The sequence below is a fragment of the Cucurbita pepo genome, chromosome LG03, assembly GCF_002806865.2.
Source record: "Cucurbita pepo subsp. pepo cultivar mu-cu-16 chromosome LG03, ASM280686v2, whole genome shotgun sequence".
NCBI lineage: Eukaryota > Viridiplantae > Streptophyta > Magnoliopsida > Cucurbitales > Cucurbitaceae > Cucurbita > Cucurbita pepo.
The window spans coordinates 307150-327660 of NC_036640.1; the positions used below are offsets into that span (position 1 = coordinate 307150).

The following is a 20511-nucleotide window of genomic DNA, read 5'->3' on the forward strand; positions in this document are numbered from 1 at the left end:
GCATACTTTCATGTATTTGGAAAGATATTGTATGGGCTAGTGTATTCAGAATTTACAGACTTTTATTCTTGACATGTCTCAAATATCATTGCTATATAAAAAATAATAGTAATGTATGTGTATAAAGTCAAGCCTGCTCCTAGGAAATAAAGCTGTTTTATTCCTTTAATAATTCATATGGAAAATATAATATAATTTGCTGTCGGACAAGCCCTCTCCTAACCAATAAATTATTGACGGAAAATTCTGAAGTCTTCTCTCTTCTCTAGCCTTTTATCTCATGGAACAGCAGAGGTGGTTGGCAGCGGTTTTAATTGGCGAAGTATGTCACAGTGGTATGCTATTTGTTTTTCCGCACAGGTTTTTTTATTGCATTTTTAATCCCCAGAAAACTGACAAGGGTAGTAATGACATTTCACATATAATTCTTATTCTTTTTCTTTTGAATTTTTAATCCCCAGAAAAAGCTGTTGTGAATTGTGATTTCAGTTCCGACGTCATGGGAAATGTAGAATGACGTAGGAGTTGAAGATGCAAGGGTAGTAATGACATTTCCTATGAGGCTCACCCAGCGCCTGAATTCTAGAAGCACAGTCGGCCTTAGAACTTTGAACTGATGTCAAATTACTGTATGAATTTCTCTCTCTGACCAAAAAAAAAAAATAAAAAAAAAAAAAAAAAAAAGGTAACGGTTAAATTGTATTAATTAAAAATAAATAAATAAAGTTAAGTAACGACTTTCGTGTATTTTATTGTTTCATTCGTTCATTTGTTTATTGGTTGGTAATAACTTTTGACCATGTTGAAGGGTTCTTTTTTCTTTGTCAATAATGTTAGCGTAATGTGATCATTGTCCAACCTCTTTCTTATTGCTATTTAGTTTGTCTTTTTGGCCATTTGTTTATTTCTGTTTTTTACTCGATCTTTTTATGAGTCAATAAAGAAAAAGATAAATAAATAAAGGTAAAATTTGTGGACATATGAAATGAAATACAGTAAGAGAACACTTTTATTTTAATACTCAACTAAGAAGTTAGAACAAAAATAATTGTGTATTTTAAGTAAGAAGTTATATTTTGATGGGTTGAAAAAGAATTTGGGCAATGAATTAGCACGCATACATGTGATTCTTCTTCTATCGGATTAGTAAGCCAAAACAAACCACCCCAATGAATCTTTTGTATCGAACGAAAGCCTCATTTCCCCTAGCGGAAGCCTTATTCCGTGGAGTCGGCTCTTCCATAAAAGCAGAGTTTACAATATGCATATGTATAGTAGTTTACTAAGAGAAAAAAGGAGCTCGCCAAGTAGAGGTAAGTCAACTACTTAACTAGTCCGGAACAATGCCCCTATGCTATGTTCCTGTATACTTATAGATTCTATAATAAATAATTTTCTATGTAACACGAAGTGTGGCATATTATTATTGTGAAATGTCAACCTTTGGCATACTTTCATGTATTTGGAAAGATATTGTATGGGCTAGTGTATTCAGAATTTACAGACTTTTATTCTTGACATGTCTCAAATATCATTGCTATATAAAAAATAATAGTAATGTATGTGTATAAAGTCAAGCCTGCTCCTAGGAAATAAAGCTGTTTTATTCCTTTAATAATTCATATGGAAAATATAATATAATTTGCTGTCGGACAAGCCCTCTCCTAACCAATAAATTATTGACGGAAAATTCTGAAGTCTTCTCTCTTCTCTAGCCTTTTATCTCATGGAACAGCAGAGGTGGTTGGCAGCGGTTTTAATTGGCGAAGTATGTCACAGTGGTATGCTATTTGTTTTTCCGCACAGGTTTTTTTATTGCATTTTTAATCCCCAGAAAACTGACAAGGGTAGTAATGACATTTCACATATAATTCTTATTCTTTTTCTTTTGAATTTTTAATCCCCAGAAAAAGCTGTTGTGAATTGTGATTTCAGTTCCGACGTCATGGGAAATGTAGAATGACGTAGGAGTTGAAGATGCAAGGGTAGTAATGACATTTCCTATGAGGCTCACCCAGCGCCTGAATTCTAGAAGCACAGTCGGCCTTAGAACTTTGAACTGATGTCAAATTACTGTATGAATTTCTCTCTCTGACCAAAAAAAAAAAAAGTAAGCTTCAAATTGCGTGGGCCTTGGAAGTTAAAAATGATGTCAAAAATACAGTATGAACTTCTTGCTCTGACCAGAAAAAAAGTAAACTGAAAAAAGTGTTTTGACACCAGAAGGATTCTATGGTCACCCTGCTTCCGATTTTAGTTTATCGTGATATATTAACCAACCCAACGACACTTCCTTAAAAAATCAAACTTTTTGGTTCCTTAAAACACCTCTCCCTTGAACTTTTTTTTCCTTGAATCCTTGGATTAACACACCCAAGAAAACCCAAGAAATTGAAATTTGACACGATCAACATATGTTTCCATTCTATTAGACAGCTCTGTCTTTTCTGTAAATCATTCAACTTTTTTGATCATTTAGTCACTCCATTTCATCTCAATCTCTTCTAAATTTGAGCAATCGCCATCTCCGTTGGCATTTCTTCCACACCTTTTCTTGGGCGCCCCTTTGGGTCTCCATTACCATCTAGCCTTTTTAGGTGCCGACGCTCAGCTCATTTTGGCTCATCTCTGTGACGATTCTCCTAATTGTTGCAAGGGGTTTAGAAATCTTTCTTGAATTTTGATGTTTTTTGATCCATTGAGTTGTGTGGTACAACTTAAAAGTGGTCTGTGTGTAGATGAGTGACACTGTCTGTTGCAACGATGGCTTCCTGTTGCTTTGCAATCCTGAATTGCTGTAAAGGAAATAGCAGCTCAGAGGAACCGGCAGAAGGTGAGAATCAGGTAACTTTGTTTTTCTTTTGTTGATTCTAGGTTAGTTTTATATATTCTATAACTTTTAAAATAGGTTACCACAAATTCTGATTGTTTGGTGAGGCGAAAAGGTTTTTTTTATAAGTAATTACTTCGACTCTTTGGATTTGAAATTGAAATGATTTTCTGTGTTGTACTTGGTTAGGGATTGCTGTTAACAACAATGTACGCATCTTTTCTTATAATTCACTGAGGTCAGCCACTAGTAATTTTCATCCATCAAGCAGAATAGGTGCTGGAGGTTATGGAGTTGTCTACAAAGTGAGACAAATGATAATCTAATTTTTATGGTGTTCTTTCCTGTAATTTGTTCCCTCTAGGTACCTTTCCCATATCAATTCTGATACATTTTGAATCTGTCATTGATTTGCGAGGATAGGGAGTTTTGAGGGATGGTACCAATGTTGCAGTAAAATCACTGTCTGCAGAATCTACTCAGGGAACTCGTGAATTTTTAACCGAGATAAATATGATATCAGATATAAGACATCAAAATCTCGTTGAACTTATCGGTTGTTGCGTCGAAGGCACGCATCGAATTTTGGTGTATGAATACCTGGAAAACAACAGCCTTGCGAATACTTTGCTTGGTAAGCTTCCGAAGCATTCAAGTGGATTTTATTTATCCTAGGTCGGTATAAATTCGTTCTTATGCTTGTAAGAAATTCTGTTTCTATTCTGAAATTTGAGTGCGGTTAACATGTGTCTTATTGTCAGTTTAATCTTCTGACAATGTCCATTCTTTATGTAGCTTGTAAACAAATACTTGCAGTCTTATCTGTTTAGTTGATGAAATTATCATCAGTATAAGATTATCATTAGCAACTATGATTTCAGGTACATTGAGTAAGCATGTCGTTCTGGATTGGCCAATGAGAGCTAAGATTTGTCTCGGTACAGCTTTGGGTCTTGCATTTCTACATGAGGAAGCTGAACCGTCTGTTGTTCATAGAGATATCAAGGCTAGCAATATACTTCTTGACAGAAACTTTGATCCTAAAATAGGAGACTTTGGGTTGGCTAAACTTTTCCCGGACAACGTTACTCATGTTAGTACTCGAGTGGCCGGAACTGTGTAAGCGCTGTCTTTCATTATCTTGATATTTGTGAACCTTGCTTCGAAAATATGCTGTGAACGACTTGTTTCCATTGTCTCCTCATTGTTTTTGGCAGAGAAGAAACTTTACTAATTAATTTGCTGCTTCATCTGTGTAGTAATCGGTTCTCATAAATAGATAAAATCAAAAAGGGAATTTTAACAGTTGATCACCGCTATCTTTATGGCTTATGCAGCCTACTCAAGAACCAAAAGTCACCATTATCTTGATTTGACTAATGAGTTTACCAAGGTCAAGTAGTCACTCAGGAAGTAGCTTATCTGATCAAGAGAGATCAAATGTGAAGTAGCCATGAATTGGCTGTTGTGAAAAGGTCCAATAAAAAGGTGCTGGGTGGTACATAGGTGCATTGCATTCTTAAGATCTGGTAGCCCATCCCATTTTAGTTTGCAGTCATTGGTTTTGCTTCTTCAGTCATCCACGCACCCTCAAGATGAAACACAACACTAATTTCTTGATCTTTTATTGCATGATATTCTGTTCCTCTTTAAGTATTTTCTGACCATTTCGTGTGCCTTCAGTGGATATTTGGCTCCCGAGTATGCACTCTTAGGACAGTTGACAAAGAAGGCAGATGTATACAGTTTTGGTGTGCTCATGCTGGAAGTAATTAGTGGAAGTAGCAGCACCAAAGCAGCATTTGGAGAAGAGTTGTTGATTCTCGTGGAATGGGTACATTTCCATTTTTTTAAAAAACAATAACTTGTTGCTCATTCATTTATGGAGTTGAAAGTGACTTTTCTTTCATGAGTACTACTGTTTTATAGTCACCAAGGGTAAGTGATTTTTACATAGGCAAGTTATTCTTTTGGCATCGTCAATCATATTTCACTTCATTTGTGTGAAAAGGATTTGAGACGTGGATGTATAATCATTTTCCCTGCAGTATACGTCAGTTGATAAATGTGATTTGTGCAACTTGTAGACTTGGAAATTAAAACAAGAAGGACGGCTCGTAGAACTCATTGATCCGGAACTGATCAATTATCCAAAGGCCGAGGTGGTGCGTTTCATTACGGTTGCACTCTTCTGTACCCAAGCAGCAGCAAATCAAAGGCCAACCATGAAGCAGGTCGTGGAAATGCTTTCAAGAGAGGTACACCTTAACGAAAAACTACTGACAGAGCCTGGAGTATACAAAGGACACAAAACTAGGAAGTTAAATGGTGCTGCTGCTGCTGCTTCTATTTCTGGGGGAACATCCTCCTCCCATGGAATCAAATATAAAAAAGCTATGAAGACTTCTCCATCTTCATCTCAATTTAACAGCTCAAACAGTCTGACTCAAATGCTTCCTAGGTGATACTTAACCACTGCTCCTATTCACCTTGTAGTATTTAATATTTTAGGTCCCTCCTTTAGATGCTTTTGCTTTTAGTTTCTCAAAAACGTCTCATTGGAGATAATATTCCTTGTTTGTAAACCCATAATCTTTCTCTTATTAGCTCACGTGGTACTACTCTCAATAATCCTCAACAATTCTGTGAATGATTTGATGAACGGGTTGAAGATGATCAAAAGGTTTGCAGGTTGCTGCTGCACTTGCTTGGGAATAACTGCCGTCTATATGTATACATAAATTATTTTCTGTTCGTCTATTGAACTTCTTGAGCGGGTAGGAAATACTTGTGCCTCCCGTTAAAGTATGTTTATACTCATGTCTCCTGCTTTTCTGAGCTCAACAGGCGCAGAAACCATGAAGGCTGAGGAGACTTATTAAACCATGGAGAATGGGACACAATTTAGGTGCTTTTTGTTGTATTGTCTATTTATTAATTTGTTGTGTAAGGTTATTGGTGGATGTTTGACTTGTACTAGTGCTAATGCCACGTTTCCATCTTCAAGAAAGGGGTAAAGTGGGGGAGAGCATAATGCAACGTTTCCTTGGATCCAGCTGTGAAGAATGATATTGAGTTGAACTTTCGTAATTAGGGAATCTAAGCATTTCTTTGGGATACCTTTTTCAAGTTTTAAATCGATGATTTTTCTTTCTTTTCTATATCTACATTTTTAAGCATTTCAAAAGTTGGTTTCAAATGGGCCTCAAGAGTTAATTTTTTGTCGAACTCCTTGGTTCAATTCTAATTTTAGTCATACGAACCAAATCAACCATATTGAGAATAATGCAACAATAGAAGTCTAGCGGATATTGTTGCTTTGGCTAATATCACTGTTAGCTTCACGATTTTAAAATGCATCTACTATGGAGATGATCTCGTTTTACTCCGACCAATGTCTTACACCATCCGATGACTTGCTCGGATACCATCGTGAGATCCCATGTCGATCGATTGGAGAGTAGAGCGAAACATTTCTTATAAGGGTGTAAAAAACTGGTGTAAAAAACTCTCCCTAACAGGTGCATTTTAAAAATTGTGAGGTTGACGATGATACATAACGAGTTAAAGCGGACAATATCTAGCCATAAAATTATAAAATTTTACTACTAGTAGTCATAGTAAGGAACAAGAAGAATTAAGCCAAGCTAACTCAGAATTGAATCAATTAGGGTCAACACCTGGATTCGCGATTAGTTACCCACCTGGAAAGGCTAAAATTAAAACTCACCTGGAAAGGCTAAAATTAAAACTCACCTGGAAAGGCTAAAATTAAAACTCACATGGAAAGACAGTTAACGATGCAGATGCCGTCTACTAAATTAAATGAAAACGAATGCCCCCACGCATTGGGAGTATCGATTACTGTACGATCATCAACCAGGGCAACCTTCATTTAATTTGGCCTTGTTCTGTGTGAGATCTACCTTGAAGTGACAAAATAACACATTACTAGGCAACCCAACAACACTATTTGTGGCGTACGCTATATGCAGTCTTTAATGATCAACTTTTCAGCCCTACGCAGTTGTTGCCCCTTCACAGTAACATCATGATCTAAAGAGTTTCTTTAATTATGAACTCACTTTTAACTCATACGTTCTGATGCAGTGCTAAAAATTATAATGCAAAACAATATATGACAACAGTTCTTCAAATTTAACATTAAACATATACATACAATCCAAATGACTAAAGACTATAATTACCAGATTCTTGCGAAACCATTGCAGTCCAGATTCGCTAATGAACCAATTTCATAGTCTGTGTATTTACACCTGTCGAAGTAACCGTTCAGAATGATATAAAATATTTATCTCTCGACAAAACGTGCAAAACAAAATTTCACATTGACTAGGTAAGTGAGACAAATTATCTATAGAAGCATGGAGTCTTTTGGGTGATTCTAAAATAGAAAACACGAGAATTTGTATTCAAATGGGGCAATATTATATCATTGTGGAAATATGTGAACCATCTATTATCCTTATATAAAATATGCCAATTGAAACAAACTCAATACGGAGTAATCTTACCAAGTAGTATTAGAATATGAGTAATCTTACCAAGTAGTATTAGAATATAGTGAAGTGGCAGACCATATGTACAATTCCCAACAGCAGCTTCCATCCACCCAATTGGGTCACAGTAAGTTGAAAATTTCTTGGGGAACAACATAGTACAGAAATAAGAATGAATTTGTGATGCTAAAGCAACCTTAAACTGGAGAAGAACTTCTTCAGGGTTTTATGACCCCACGTTATGTCATTCTGAACGATACTATCGTTGACTTCCTGCAAATCAGATTCATTCGCAATTTTATTTGTGTCATCCTCTTGTCTAATTTCACTTTGGACGACATTTTCTTCATAACTTGACTTCGCTTCCATCTCTAGTTCTACCACAACATCAGGATCCTGTATGTTCTGAGATTAATACATAAGAAATACGAGGCATAAGAACATTATATAACACAGTACAGCAGAAGATGAGGTTGAATCAATCATAGCACAAAAGAACTAAATTAGTGAGTTGTAGTCCCATGCTTCCAGAGTGTGATTTCAGTTGCTATCAAATATTAGATCACAGGTTTATTTGCAGTTTTAAAAGTTTAATAGGTAATTGAACGTGTAATTTGAAGCAGAGCATTAGGAGAGAATCACAGTTATGTTTTACTCTTATAGGCTATACCGATACTTGATGGCATGAAAAATGTTTGGTTGTGCGATAATTTGAATTGCTGGTGGTATGAAATAAGCAAAATAGAATTAAGATACCAACATTGGAATTATCAGGCCATAGAACTATGACAGCGATAGGCAAGGCTTAGTAACGAAAATTATACAAGATAACTTGCATGGCCAGTGTCAAGTTTCATCATTTGCACATATCGATTCGAAAACATTTAAGCTATCAAAAGTTATGTCCTTTGTAGTCAGGATCTCCTTCAAAAATACAATACACGATGCACACAAATTGCAAGGACGATTTTTGTGGTAACAAGAGTTGAAGCAGGAAAAAAAATGGTAAAAGTAGGTCAGGCCATCAAGCTGTTACCTCAGGTAGTTTATGATCGTTAGATTCATTAATTCCATCGATGGAACCATCATCTTTGACTTCATGTTGAGGTGCATCCTGATTTGAGGTTGTTGGTGTTGGAGGTAAACCAGGAACTAGAACAGGAACTAGAACAGGAACGCCATAGTTGATAAAGCTTTCTTGAACAGGGATCTTCGCTGTTACTTCTTTCTCATAATTTTCCAAAACTTCCTCTGTTCTCTTTGTTTCACTCGGGGATATAAGTGTTGTCTCCCCATTTGGATTGTTGTATACCTCGCTCACTGCCTTGTTACTTGTATTGAGAATGTAGCTCTCCTTTGGTGAGATTATATTCGATGCCATAATATCTTTGGTATTCTCTTCTGAAGCAGAGACATTACTGCCATTTTCTTCTGAAGCTGAGATGTTACCGCCAAGAATCAACACTTCATGCAATTCCACCGATGATTTTTCTACTATTGAAGCATCGGCAAGAGCAAATGATGAATCCTCAATCATTAACTTTTCTGGGACAACGGGAGAATGATCATCCTGGTTAACAATGTTTTCTTCTTCACTGAGTATCCGTGATTCAGCACTATCCCAATCTTCAGAGACGATGATTGTATTAGATGTTTCCCAGGGTTGAAATGTTCGATCAGGACCAGGTTGCCATACAACATTCCCAGTCTCTCCTTGAAGTACGAATTTGAATTGGATTGCTTTTCCAACAGGAATCTCCTAATTTGGTAAGAAAAAAAAATAATTATGACCAAATATTAAAATCGTCTAAGAAACTTGTTTCTTTATATTGAGGTTTTTATGTTCTTGATGAGTCTCTCTACTTACCACTTCTGCTGCCCATAGATGCCCATCTGCCCAGTTTAAAGGTATTGCACTTGTAACGTCCCAGGAACCAAAACTTGGATCATCACCTACTACAAAGAAATGCTCCCCAAATGTACACTCTTTCTGCAGCTGGAATTTGACGCGAACTGTCTTTGATTGATCTGTATAAAAGATGTCGATACAAAAATATGAGGCTATTTTCCCAGAGGAAGTAATCATTTATTATCAATCATTTTGACTTACTCGTGTCTTGATTCTCAACTACCTCATTCTGAGTATCTGCCTGCAAAGAACCAGTTGTACCAAAATCAGGATGATTCTATTAGCATACATACATCCTTGCAACAATCTTTTCCACAATCACTTCCTAGATTTTCTGGAAATAATAATCTACATATTGTTGAAGCATAGCCCATTTCTGGACTTCCGAAGTTCCTCTTATTCTTGCTTTGATCTAACCTAAACCTTCAGGAACCGACTCCTTTATTGAATGAAGAAACTGACTTAATGTCGAGACATACAAAATATGAGTAAATAAAGAACAGAGAATTCGTTTAGTAACTCAAGATCGACGGCGTAGCGCTATCTTAGTCGGTGAGAGACTTTCATATGAGCAAAATCGCACTTTGAAGGCTCCTTCTTAGTTACAGTAACTTAGTTTACACAGCTTTAACTCCCGATCATTCATCAAGAATCCATAAACAAGATAAACCGCGAAGAAAGTTTGCACAGCTTATCTCTCAATCACACATTAAGAAATCATAAATAATAATTAAAAAACGGTGAAGAAGGTAATCCAACAATCCAAGATTCTTCAAGAAAATAAAAAAGAAACCAAACGAAGCCGTAGAACAATCACAAAGCAAGAACTTCCGATACCGAAAAAGGAAGAGACCTGCTGATGAAACGAGAAGCAAGGAAGAAATTCAATGCCTCCCCGGCGCAACGATACCAAATGCTGAAGTCCAGAACTAGTCAATTTCCGATGCCTCCGGTAAGAGACGAATTCAGGTCCTCCACAAAGAAGACGCTCTTTCAGCGAAGAAGCAGAGAAGGAACAAGGAGCTGCATTGTTACCGATGATGGAGTTCGAGGTCGCTAGGGTTTTCATCCTCTCCACAATCTTAGTCTGCCACTGACAATGACACTCTCAGAGCTTAGGTCTCGCGCCTTAATGGAGTTTCTGGTGGTTGCCATTATATAACGGTGGGGCCTCGTGAGGATAAGGGAAAACGACTTCTCACGTGCATCATCCGAAACGAACACGTGTCCCAAATGACCAATGGGATCACGTGGGCATACGAACAAATCCAGGAATCTCATGCTTCTCATTAAATTTATCCACTCGCAAACGTTTAGATCACGATGAATTTACATTTTTTTTAAAATCCATGAAATATAACAAAAAAATAAAAAATAATAAAAAAATTAAGGGTAAAATATTTAATTATTAATTAATATTTTGCCTTTATAATTTTTTTTTAGATATCATCAATTTTTATCCATATTTTTTTCAATATTTTAAATATTCACGTGAATCATTTAATGTAACAAGGTTTTATAGTGATAAATTTACATTTTATATAACATGGAAATTATAAACATTTTTTTTTTTAAAAAAATATTATCATTCAAATATTAGCATGGATTTGTTCATTAACACTACAGATTTGTCCATAAGAGAATTGTCTAATTATTGTGACCAAATTTCTCCAGTAAAATTTGACTAGATATTAATTTGACAAATTTATAAAAATTTAGAGTAAAATTTATCCGATTTTATTTAAAAAAANAAAAAAAAAAAAAAAAAAAAAAAAAAAAAAAAAAAAAAAAAAAAAAAAAAAAAAACTAGAGTTTATAAATGATGTTGATGCGTGAGTCTAATCAAATGAATTAGGTTGATTGAACTAGTTGAATCATCCACACAACAGTACTACTATAACTGAAGAACCAAAAAACTCAAGGTAGAACTTGAGTCCTTGAGAATTGGCCACAAGGCAACAACTCTAATGCCCCACACCATTGTGGTGGGAGGGGTCTTGCCCATCAGCCTACCTTGTCAAGAGGTGGGCTGGAGCGCAACGACCTAGTCCAAATCCACTTAGATGAAACTGCCTGAATTGGCCACAAGGCAACAACCTCAGATGCCCCACCATTGTGGCGGGAAGGGTCTTGCCCATCAGCCTACTTTGCTAAGAGGTGGGCTAGAGAACAACAACCTTGGAGAGCAACAACCTAGCCGAAATCCACTTAGATGAAGCTGCAAGGCATATAAAGGGAGCGAGGACCCTCACGCGCAGACTCTGCTGCTTAGTCATTATTGGATCAGAAATCGAAATAATAGTGTGCTAAGCTTGGGTAGTATGTCACGTACCTTGCTTTAGTAGTCGACAAGCCCGAGGTCGGTAAGCCATGTCCCTCCCAAGCAGTCGGCCTTACTCCTCGACTCGGCCTCGTGGGCCGATTGGGAAAGCCTTTCTTCCACCTTGAGATAAACGATGCCTTTCTCATCGCACATTCTTCCACCAAGAGCCCGATGCTCGTTGCCGAATAAATTCATTCGTCTCTAAGGTTAGGGTAACAAATATCTGTGGAACCTTTGGGTTGGCTTCTTAAACTTGAGATAGGAGTTCTTAATTGATTGCAATTCGTTAATGACAACATTTATGGGCGTTCTCTCACCAGGTACATGGGAGGAGCAAGATAAGCCAATTTTCGTTGCTGAGATTACACATTCTTCCATCCATCTTGGTACGAATCTCTTACGATCTTCCTCACTCATTATTGCGATTTCTTGCATTATATCTTCATTCTGTTCTTCTTGTTGGAACGATTCTTCAAATAACGAAGGGTCAACTATGGCTAGCATATCTTGACACAACGCCACTGTAGCGAGTTCATGAATGTTCCCACCATCGCCGAACATGTCGTCGGTGGGTCTTTTTCCAATAATCATCTCTAATAGCAGTATTCCAAAGCTGAAGATATCTCCTTCAATTGAAATTCTACCACCGATGCCGTACTCTGAAATTGTTCATTCATTATTTGTAGCAATAGAAAATCGAGATCTAACAATTGTTATTCAAAGGAAAATACCTGGAGGGATATATCCGATAGAGCCCTTAAGTGCAAGTGACATGGTTTGACTGAAAGAGGATTGGTAATTTGATCCTTCCAACATGAATTTTGCTAACCCAAAGTCCCCTATATGAGCTACCATATCTTCATCCAGCAATATATTGCTAGGCTTTAGATCACAATGAACAATGGATGTTTCACAATGATTATGGAGATAATCCAATCCACAGGCAACATCAATTGCAACGTTCAATCTTTGAATGAAACTCAACCTTCTTTCATTGTGTTCATGATTTGTGGGGTGAAGCCAACCGTCTAAATTTCCATTGGACATGAAATTGTAGATTAGAGCTTTAAATTCATTTCCTTGTTCATCTGTGCTTGAGCAAGTAGTTATGATCTTGAGCAGATTTCGATGTCGTATACTTGCGAGAGCTTTGCATTCATCAAGAAAACTCTTGGAAGCACCATGCTGTTGAAGATTTAGAACTTTAATGGCAACAACTGATCCATCATTTGAAAGAATACCTTTATACACTGAACCAAAACTACCTGAACCAATACAATTATCTACAGAGAATCTATCAGTTGCTCTACTGAGTTCAAAGTAAGAAATTTGTGGTAGAAAATCCATGAAGGAAGATGAAGTTGAAGCATTAGTCCTTCCCTTCTTGAGCTTATAACACACATGAAGGATGCTTAGAAGAACAACAGTAAATATGACCGTTGATACTACAGGGATTAACACTTTAGGTGATGACAACTTGGTGGATGAATGTGTTCGGCTAGGGGGGCACGAAGGTAAATATAATTCTTGTAATCCATCACATAGATTATTATTCCCAAGAACAGAAATCATGGTTGAATTGGAAAAAACTCCTTCTTTGGGCACTTTTCCCTCAAAGTTATTATAGGACAGATTGACATACTTGAGTGACTGAAGATTTCCAAGAAATTGGGGAATTGATCCTGATAGGTTGTTGTTGGAAAGATTTAGTACTTCTAGGCCTTGCAAAGCTTCTAACGATTGAGGAATTGTTCCCTCAAATTGGTTACCACTCAAATCCAAGTAAAGCATGCTTACACATTTACCAAGATTGCTTGAAATGTTGCCTGATAATCTGTTCTTTGATACATCCAACAATGTTAAACGAACTAATTCACCCAATTCAAGTGGCAATGGACCTGTAAATGAGTTATTATTCAAGGCCAAGTAGACTGAAAGGGAGGAGAGACGTAGAACTTCTTTAGGTATAACGCCGCTAAGTCTGTTACCAGATAAGTCAAGACCTATGAGGCTTTTGCATTGTCCCAAGCTTGTTGGTATACTTCCCTCGAGCCTGTTATCGTTCATGCAAAGCTTAGTGATCGAAGACAAGTTACCAATGGATGGTGGAATTGACCCACTTAATTTGTTACCTTGCAACAAAAGCATCACCAAGTTCTGAAGATTCCCAATATTGGAAGGAACACTACCATTCAGACCATAGTTATATTCCACTGCAAAAATCTGCAAGTTAATCAAGTTAATGATCCCTGAAGGAATGCTTCCACTCAACATATTTCCACCCAAGTTTAGAACTGTGAGCTGCTTCGAAAGGTTTCCAATAGATGAAGGCAATGCTCCTCCAAAGCGATTCCTAGATAGACCCAAACCCTTTAGACTAGTACAATTAGCCAAGGAACTGATGAAATTTAAGTCATCAGCCCCTCCACTTCCAAGTCTGTTGTCTTCAAAATTGAGTCTCTCCAAGCTTTCTAGCCTCCCCAACTCATCAGGTAGCATCCCAGTGAAACTGTTCTTAGGAAGATCCAGTACTTGAAGACCAGAGACGTTAGCAAACGTCGTCGGAATAGGCCCTGTGAAATTATTACCACCACCGGCGAAGACTCGAAGGTTGGGTAGTGTAAATCCGATAGTTGGTGGTATATTTCCTTGTAGTCGATTATTAGTCAGATATAACTGAGTCAAAGAAGTTATATTATAGATTGAAGGTGGGACTGTACCTGTCAAATAGTTCACAGAAACTGAGAAGAAATCCAATCTAGTCAGGCGCCCAAATTCTTCGGGAATATTTCCTTGAAAATTGTTATATGTGAGTGACATACGAGATAGGGAGGAAAAATTTGCTATCCAAGGTGGGATAGTTCCAATCAGATTGTTAACACCAAACCCGAGCCGTTCTAACTTGGTTAACATGAACAACTGGTGTGGAATGTGGCCTACAAGCCCATTGATACCAAACTCCAAAACAACAAGCTCCCTGCAATGACTTATATTGGCCGGAATCTCACCGCTGAAGTTATTGAAAGACAAATTGAGATGACGCAATTGTAGAAGTCGACCGAACTCGTGGGGAATATGGCCGTGGAATTTGTTGTCTCCCAACCTGATTTCAGTGAGATGAGTCATATTTCCAAAAGAGGTCGGTATAGAGCCACTAATTTTTCGAGCTTCCAACTCCAAAACTACAACTCTCCGGAGGGTAGAATTGCAAGTAACACCATCCCAATCACAAAAATGCGTGGAATCGTTCCAGGAGCTCATGATGTCAAATGGATCATTGAGTACTCTGCTTTTGAAGTCGAGCAGAGCCAAGCGATCTGGTTCATTTGCAGAAGTCGAGCTCAGGGATATCAGAAATGTATGGTACAAAAGTATACACAGAATCGGATTGCGCCTCATGTTGCGGCTGAGAACGGCCGGATTCGCAAGGACGAGCAAAATCGAATCGTCGGCTTTGGGAGCTTTATGAAGTTATAATTTTCTTTGGAAGTTTACTCATTGAATGGCCGTTCGGTGAGTTCAAAATGAGTCAATTACTTGTTCCACCTGCCTAGCTTTAAGTGCGGGTTGTTGGATGGTAAATGTTAAAATAAATATGGTCAATTTTCAAAGTTAATTAAAAGATATATGGTCTCAAATTTTAAAACGATTAGATTCAAAAGCAAAAGTGAAATTTAACTTCAAAAGAGATTGTTTCTTTAAATAAAGACCATAATCTATTATCCTTAAAATATAAAAGCTTTAATAGATTTTTTATGAACTATTTAATAATTTTATTTTTTCCATGCATAAACATAAAATTAATAAAAGTGAGGTTATTTCTCACACTCTTATTATAAAAATAATTAATAAATATTAAATAAATATAGTTTAATAAAGTTACTAAATACCAACATAAGTCATGGGTCACGATAAGGTCAAGGTAACAAATTTATGACATCGCTATTCTTATCAAAATTTGTTAACCGAAGACTTTGAAGCGACCCTTTTTTCTCTTTTTAATTAATTATGACCTTAAAGTTGTGATGTTCGTGAAAGATGATAAATTTAAGTAAATGTTGTAATTTTTTATCATCCATTTCAATAAAATAAAATTTTGCACAAAAAAAAAAAATAGTGTGACCAATACATAAATCATATTTAAAATACTTATCTTTGGTAAGTGGTCGAAGAACAACGGGGGAAGAATAGGCAGTAATTTGGGTCAAGCTCGGGAAAACTGATGTTTATGATACCTTGGACGAGGCTTAGTAAACTTGAGATAGGAGCTTTTAATTGCTTGCAATTCATTGATGACAACATTCATTGACATTCTGTCTGCAGGTGCAATGCAGGAGCACGATATGCCGATTCTCAGCATCGACACTACACATTCTTCCATCCATCTTGGTACCCTTTCTGTACCATCTTCCTCACTCATTATCACCATTTCTTCTATTCTCTCTTCCTTCTCTTCTTCTTCACGTGTTTCTTCAGGTAGCATACAAGGATCGAGTATGGCCATGGCATCTTGAGGTACTGCCATTCTACTCAACAAATGGATACCCACTCCATTCCCAAACATGTCGTCGGTGGGTCTTTTCCCGATCATCATCTCCAATAGTAGTATTCCGTAACTGAAGATATCTCCTTCCATGGAGATTCTGCTATCAGTCCCGTACTCTGCATTTGTTCATTCATTATTATACCAAGTATCTATAATAGCCTAAGCCCACCGCTAAGAGACATTGTCCTCTTGGGACTTTCTCTTTTAGACTTTCCTTCAAGATTTTAAAAAGCGTCTAATAGGGAGAGGTTTCCACACCCTTATAAGAAATGCTTTGTTACTCTCTCCAACCGATGTGTGATCTCACAATTCACTCCTTGGGGGCACACCGTCTGGTGTCTGCCTTTGTTATCATTTGTAACGGCCCAAGTTCACCGCTAGCATATATTGTCCTATTTGGGTTTTCCCTTTTGAGCTTTCCCTTAAGGTTTTTAAAACACGTCTACTAGGAAGAGGTTTTCACACCCTTATAAGGAATGTTTTGTTGTCCTCTCCATCTTCAACTGATGTGACGTGGGATCTACGGAGTAGAGTAGCTAACATAAAGATGATATAAGAGTTTAGATGAAAGGAGAATTACCTGGAGGGATGTAGCCTATAGAACCCTTGAGTGCCATTGACATGGTTTGGCTGAAGGATAATGGGTCATTTGATCCTTCCAACATGAATCTAGCTAACCCAAAGTCTCCTACATGAGCAACCATATCGTCGTCGAGTAATATATTGCTCGGCTTTAGATCACAATGAACAATAGGGATTTCACAATGATTATGGAGATAATCTAATCCACAGGCAATATCAATGGCAACGTTCAATCTTTGAATGAAACTCAACCTTCTTTGGTTGTGGCCTTGATTTGCAGGATGAAGCCAACAATCAAGATTTCCGTTGGACATGAAATTGAAGACTAGAGCTTTAAATTCATTGCCCTGTACATCAATACTCGAGCAAGATGTTATGATCTTGAGCAGATTTCGATGTCGTATGTTCGAGAGAGCATTGCATTCATCAACAAAACTCTTGGAAGCACCTTGTTGTTGAAGATTTAGAACCTTAACAGCAACAATAGATCCATCATTTGAAAGAACGCCTTTATACACAGAGCCAAAACTACCCGAACCAATGAAATTTTCAATAGAGAATCCATTGGTTGATTTACTGAGTTCCAAGTAAGAAATTTGTGGTAGAAACCCCTTTGAAGAAGATGAAGTTGAGCCATTCTTCCTCGACTTCTTCAGCACAAAACACACAAAAATGGTACACACCAAAATAACAGTGAGTGTGACAACGGATGCTATGGGGATTAACACCCTTGATGCTAGAAACCGCTTATTGGACAAATGTGTTTGGTTAGGCATGCACGGAGGTAAATGCAATTCCGGTAGCCCATCACATAGATTCTTATTCCCAAGGACGAAAATCATGGTTGAATTGGAAAAGACTCCTTCTTTGGGCACTTTTCCTTCCAAGTTATTATAGGATAGATTGAGGTAATTGAGTGAGCGAAGGTTGGCAAGAAATTGGGGAATTGACCCAGACAAGTTGTTGGCTGATAGATCTAGTTCTTCCAGACCTCTCAAAGCTTCGAAAGATGGAGGAATAATTCCAGTAAACTGGTTCTCTTCAAGAGACAAGCTTTCCATGCTCCTACAATTACCCACATTGCTGGGTATATTACCAGACAGTTTGTTCTCTGATACATATAGTTCACTCAAACTAACCAAGTTACCAACTTCAGATGGCAATGGACCAGTGAGTGAGTTATGGTCCAAGCCTAAGTAAACTGAAAGGGAAGGGATGCCAAGAATTTCCTTGGGTATAGAGCCAGTTAGGGTGTTATGAGCTAGATCAAGAGCTTGGAGGCTTTTGCATCGTCCTAAACTCGGCGGTATACTTCCCTCGAGTCTGTTATGGTCTATGTAAAGCCTAGAGATTGAAGATAAGTTACCAATGGAGGATGGAATTGGCCCAGTTAGGTTGTTCTCATCCAAGTACAACCAACCCAAATTCTGAAGCTTCCCAATACTGGGAGGGATTCTACCGTTGAGATGGTTATATTCCATTCCAAGAATTTGCAAGCTTATCAGGTTTTCAATCCCACTAGGAATGCTTCCACTTAACATATTTTCACCCAAGGTTATCCTTATCAAGCGGTCCGAAAGGTTTCCAATGGTTGGTGGCAGTGCTCCTCCAAGACGATTCTTAATTAGACCCAAATCCATTAGATTAGTACAATTAACCAAGAAACTGATGAAATTTAGATCACCAGCTTTCCCACTTCCAAGCCTGTTGGTATCAAAATTGAGTACTCGCAAGTCTTTTAATCTCCCCAACTCATGAGGTATCATTCCAGTGAGACTATTTTCAGATATATCTAACAATTCAAGATTGGAGATGTTAGCAAAGGACGTAGGAATAGACCCACTAAAATTATTCATACCACCTAGGAAGATCCGAAGATTGGGAAGTGTAAATCCAATACTTGGGGGTATAGATCCTTGAAGTCGATTTTGAGTGAGTGTCAGGTCAACCAGAGAAGTTATATTGTAGATTGAAGGGGGCACTTTACCTGTCAAGTTGTTCTCATAAACTTCAAAGAATTTCAATCTTGGTAATCTCCCTAGCTCACTGGGAATGCTTCCTTGAAAATTGTTCCGCCCCAGATTCAAATTAAACATGGAGGAAAAATTCCCTATCCAAGATGGGATAGCTCCGCTGAGATTGTTGTAGTTACACTCTAGTTGCTTCAACTTGGTTAACGTTAATAGCTGGTTTGGAATCTGACCTATAAACCTGTTGGCATTGAGTATCAAAACAACGAGCTCAGTGCAATGGCTTATATTCGTCGGAATCTCACCACCGAAGTTGTTGTTGGACAAGTTGAGAAGACGCAATTGCTGTAGCCGACCGAACTCTTGGGGAACTGAGCCATGGAAGTTGTTGCTTCCTAATTTGATTTCAGTGAGGTGGGTGAGATTTGCCAGAGAAGTGGGTATGGAGCCAGTCAGGTTTCGAGCTTCCAAGTCCAAACCCACTACTGTTCCAATGGTGGAATTGCAAGTGACACCAGTCCAGTCACAGAAATGCGTGGAATCATTCCAAGAACTCATGGTTTTAAGTGGGTCGTTGAGTACTCTGGCTTTCAAGTCAAACAGAGCCAAGGGTTCCCATTCATCTCCCCTAGTGAGTATGCTTGCAAAAGCTGAGATTAGAGACAACAACAAGATATCATAGAGAAACATCTTGTTGGTATTGAAGAAATCCTGGCCTATCCTGCTGCGAAATTATGCTGGGTTTGTGATGGACAGAACCTTAATCTAGCGGTTTATATTTGCAAGGACATGCTAAAGCATAGCACTCGAGTGGCAATGATAGCTTTTAGGTTCTGATTTTGGGTTTAAACCCCACTTTGATGAGCCTTCTATTAAATTGGAAATATTCTAAGAGGCACTATACCTATCTCCTTGGAAATATTCTAAGAGGCACGATACCTATCTCCTTGGAAATATTCTAAGAGGCACCATGCCCATCTCCCACCATCCCCTTCTCTCTTTTTTCCAACCCCACGACCACTGCCTCCCCATTGCTATCATCTATGAGCTTATCAAATGTCGATCTGTAATAGTCCAAACGGACCGCTAGCAGATATTGTATTTTTGGGCTTTCTCTTTCAAACTTCTCTTCAAAATTTTTAAAACGCATATGTTAGTGAGAGGTTTTCACACCCTTATAAAGAATGTTTTGTTTCTTTTTCTAACCGACGTGGGATCTCATAATCTCCCTCTTCTTCCGGGATCAGCTTGGTACTCATAATTCCTTCTTCATCATGCGTTTAAGCTTTTAGAACACTTGGGAGGTTAATATATCATTAGAATGCTGAGATTCTGATCAATAATTTGACTATTCGTTAACAACGACATTCATGGACGCTCATCTCTGGTGAGGTCGTAGAGACACCAAACCAACCACAAAAATGGTTGGACTCGTTCCAAGAGCTCACGACTTTGAGTGGGTGGTTGAGTCGTCTTGTTGACACTGCTGCAATTGTGGCCCATTCCACTGCGAAATAAAAAGGAAGAGACTTAAAGAAATGGTATTTTTTTCAAGGTGGTCCAATTATCTTAGCTCAATCATAATCTCATTAAATGAAGACTAGCAATAGTAATTCTTCGTCCGGAGAAAGATTCTTCAAATAATTTTTCCAATTTTTATTTTTTATTAAATTATAAGTATATTTATTATGTTCTTATCCTTTCAACTTATATCTATAGGCTACTTAATTTTCAAACTTGTGTATAATAAGTGCTTGATATGGTATTTCAAACTTGGTAGATACCGAATCGAAAGTTTACGACCTATTACACACGTACGTGTATAATTATG

The 20511-nt window shown here is 37.6% G+C and overlaps 3 protein-coding genes across 7 annotated transcripts; 1 reads left to right on the top strand and 2 right to left on the bottom strand.

Annotated features, from left to right (window-relative positions):
• The first annotated feature begins 2150 nt into the window (after positions 1-2150).
• Positions 2151-5916, top strand: LOC111790674 (putative serine/threonine-protein kinase). Of its 2 annotated transcripts, XM_023671674.1 has the most exons (6): positions 2153-2833; positions 3020-3135; positions 3254-3464; positions 3712-3949; positions 4514-4664; positions 4918-5916. In XM_023671674.1, the coding sequence occupies exons 1-6, from the start codon at positions 2764-2766 to the stop codon at positions 5293-5295; spliced, it is 1164 nt and encodes a 387-aa protein (XP_023527442.1). In that variant the 5' UTR covers positions 2153-2763; the 3' UTR covers positions 5296-5916. The 2 variants fall into 2 exon arrangements, with proteins under 2 accessions (XP_023527443.1, XP_023527442.1); XM_023671675.1 differs by lacking the exon at positions 3020-3135 and having other exon boundaries at positions 2151-2844.
• Positions 5917-6608: 692 nt separating this feature from the next.
• On the bottom strand, positions 6609-10402 carry LOC111790671. Of its 4 annotated transcripts, XR_002814531.1 has the most exons (7): positions 10113-10402; positions 9461-9500; positions 9218-9378; positions 8387-9109; positions 7396-7755; positions 7039-7107; positions 6609-6752 (listed from the first exon to the last, which is right to left on the bottom strand). XR_002814531.1 is itself a non-coding variant. In XM_023671671.1 (5 exons), the coding sequence occupies exons 1-5, from the start codon at positions 10326-10328 to the stop codon at positions 7537-7539; spliced, it is 1359 nt and encodes a 452-aa protein (XP_023527439.1). In that variant the 5' UTR covers positions 10329-10402; the 3' UTR covers positions 7392-7536. The 4 variants fall into 4 exon arrangements, 1 of the variants encoding a protein (XP_023527439.1); XR_002814532.1 differs by lacking the exon at positions 6609-6752 and having other exon boundaries at positions 6883-7107; positions 7396-7746; XR_002814529.1 differs by lacking the exon at positions 6609-6752 and having other exon boundaries at positions 6883-7107.
• Positions 10403-11789: 1387 nt separating this feature from the next.
• LOC111791563 lies at positions 11790-19794 on the bottom strand. Its single transcript, XM_023672951.1, has 5 exons — positions 16709-19794; positions 15793-16244; positions 15120-15132; positions 12314-15043; positions 11790-12241 (listed from the first exon to the last, which is right to left on the bottom strand). Exons 1-5 carry the CDS (start codon positions 19368-19370, stop codon positions 11790-11792), a joined length of 6309 nt encoding a protein of 2102 aa, XP_023528719.1. The 5' UTR covers positions 19371-19794.
• Positions 19795-20511: the final 717 nt, after the last annotated feature.

Bases quoted from the DNA above. Each gene is read 5' to 3' on its own strand.
- LOC111790674 (XM_023671674.1), top strand. From the start codon at position 2,764: ATGGCTTCCTGTTGCTTTGCAATCCTGAATTGCTGTAAAGGAAATAGC. The intron at 2,834-3,019 runs GTGAGAATCAGG...GTACTTGGTTAG, and splicing joins CTCAGAGGAACCGGCAGAAG to GGATTGCTGTTAACAACAAT. The intron at 3,950-4,513 runs GTAAGCGCTGTC...GTGTGCCTTCAG, and splicing joins ACTCGAGTGGCCGGAACTGT to TGGATATTTGGCTCCCGAGT.
- LOC111790671 (XM_023671671.1), bottom strand. From the start codon at position 10,328: ATGAAAACCCTAGCGACCTCGAACTCCATCATCGGTAACAATGCAGCT. The intron at 9,501-10,112 runs GTCTCTTCCTTT...GGTTCTTTGCAG, and splicing joins GCTTCTCGTTTCATCAGCAG to GCAGATACTCAGAATGAGGT. The intron at 7,756-8,386 runs GTAACAGCTTGA...TATTAATCTCAG, and splicing joins ACGATCATAAACTACCTGAG to AACATACAGGATCCTGATGT.
- LOC111791563 (XM_023672951.1), bottom strand. From the start codon at position 19,370: ATGTTTCTCTATGATATCTTGTTGTTGTCTCTAATCTCAGCTTTTGCA. The intron at 16,245-16,708 runs GTAATTCTCCTT...GAACAAATGCAG, and splicing joins TATAGGCTACATCCCTCCAG to AGTACGGGACTGATAGCAGA. The intron at 12,242-12,313 runs GTATTTTCCTTT...GAACAATTTCAG, and splicing joins TATCGGATATATCCCTCCAG to AGTACGGCATCGGTGGTAGA.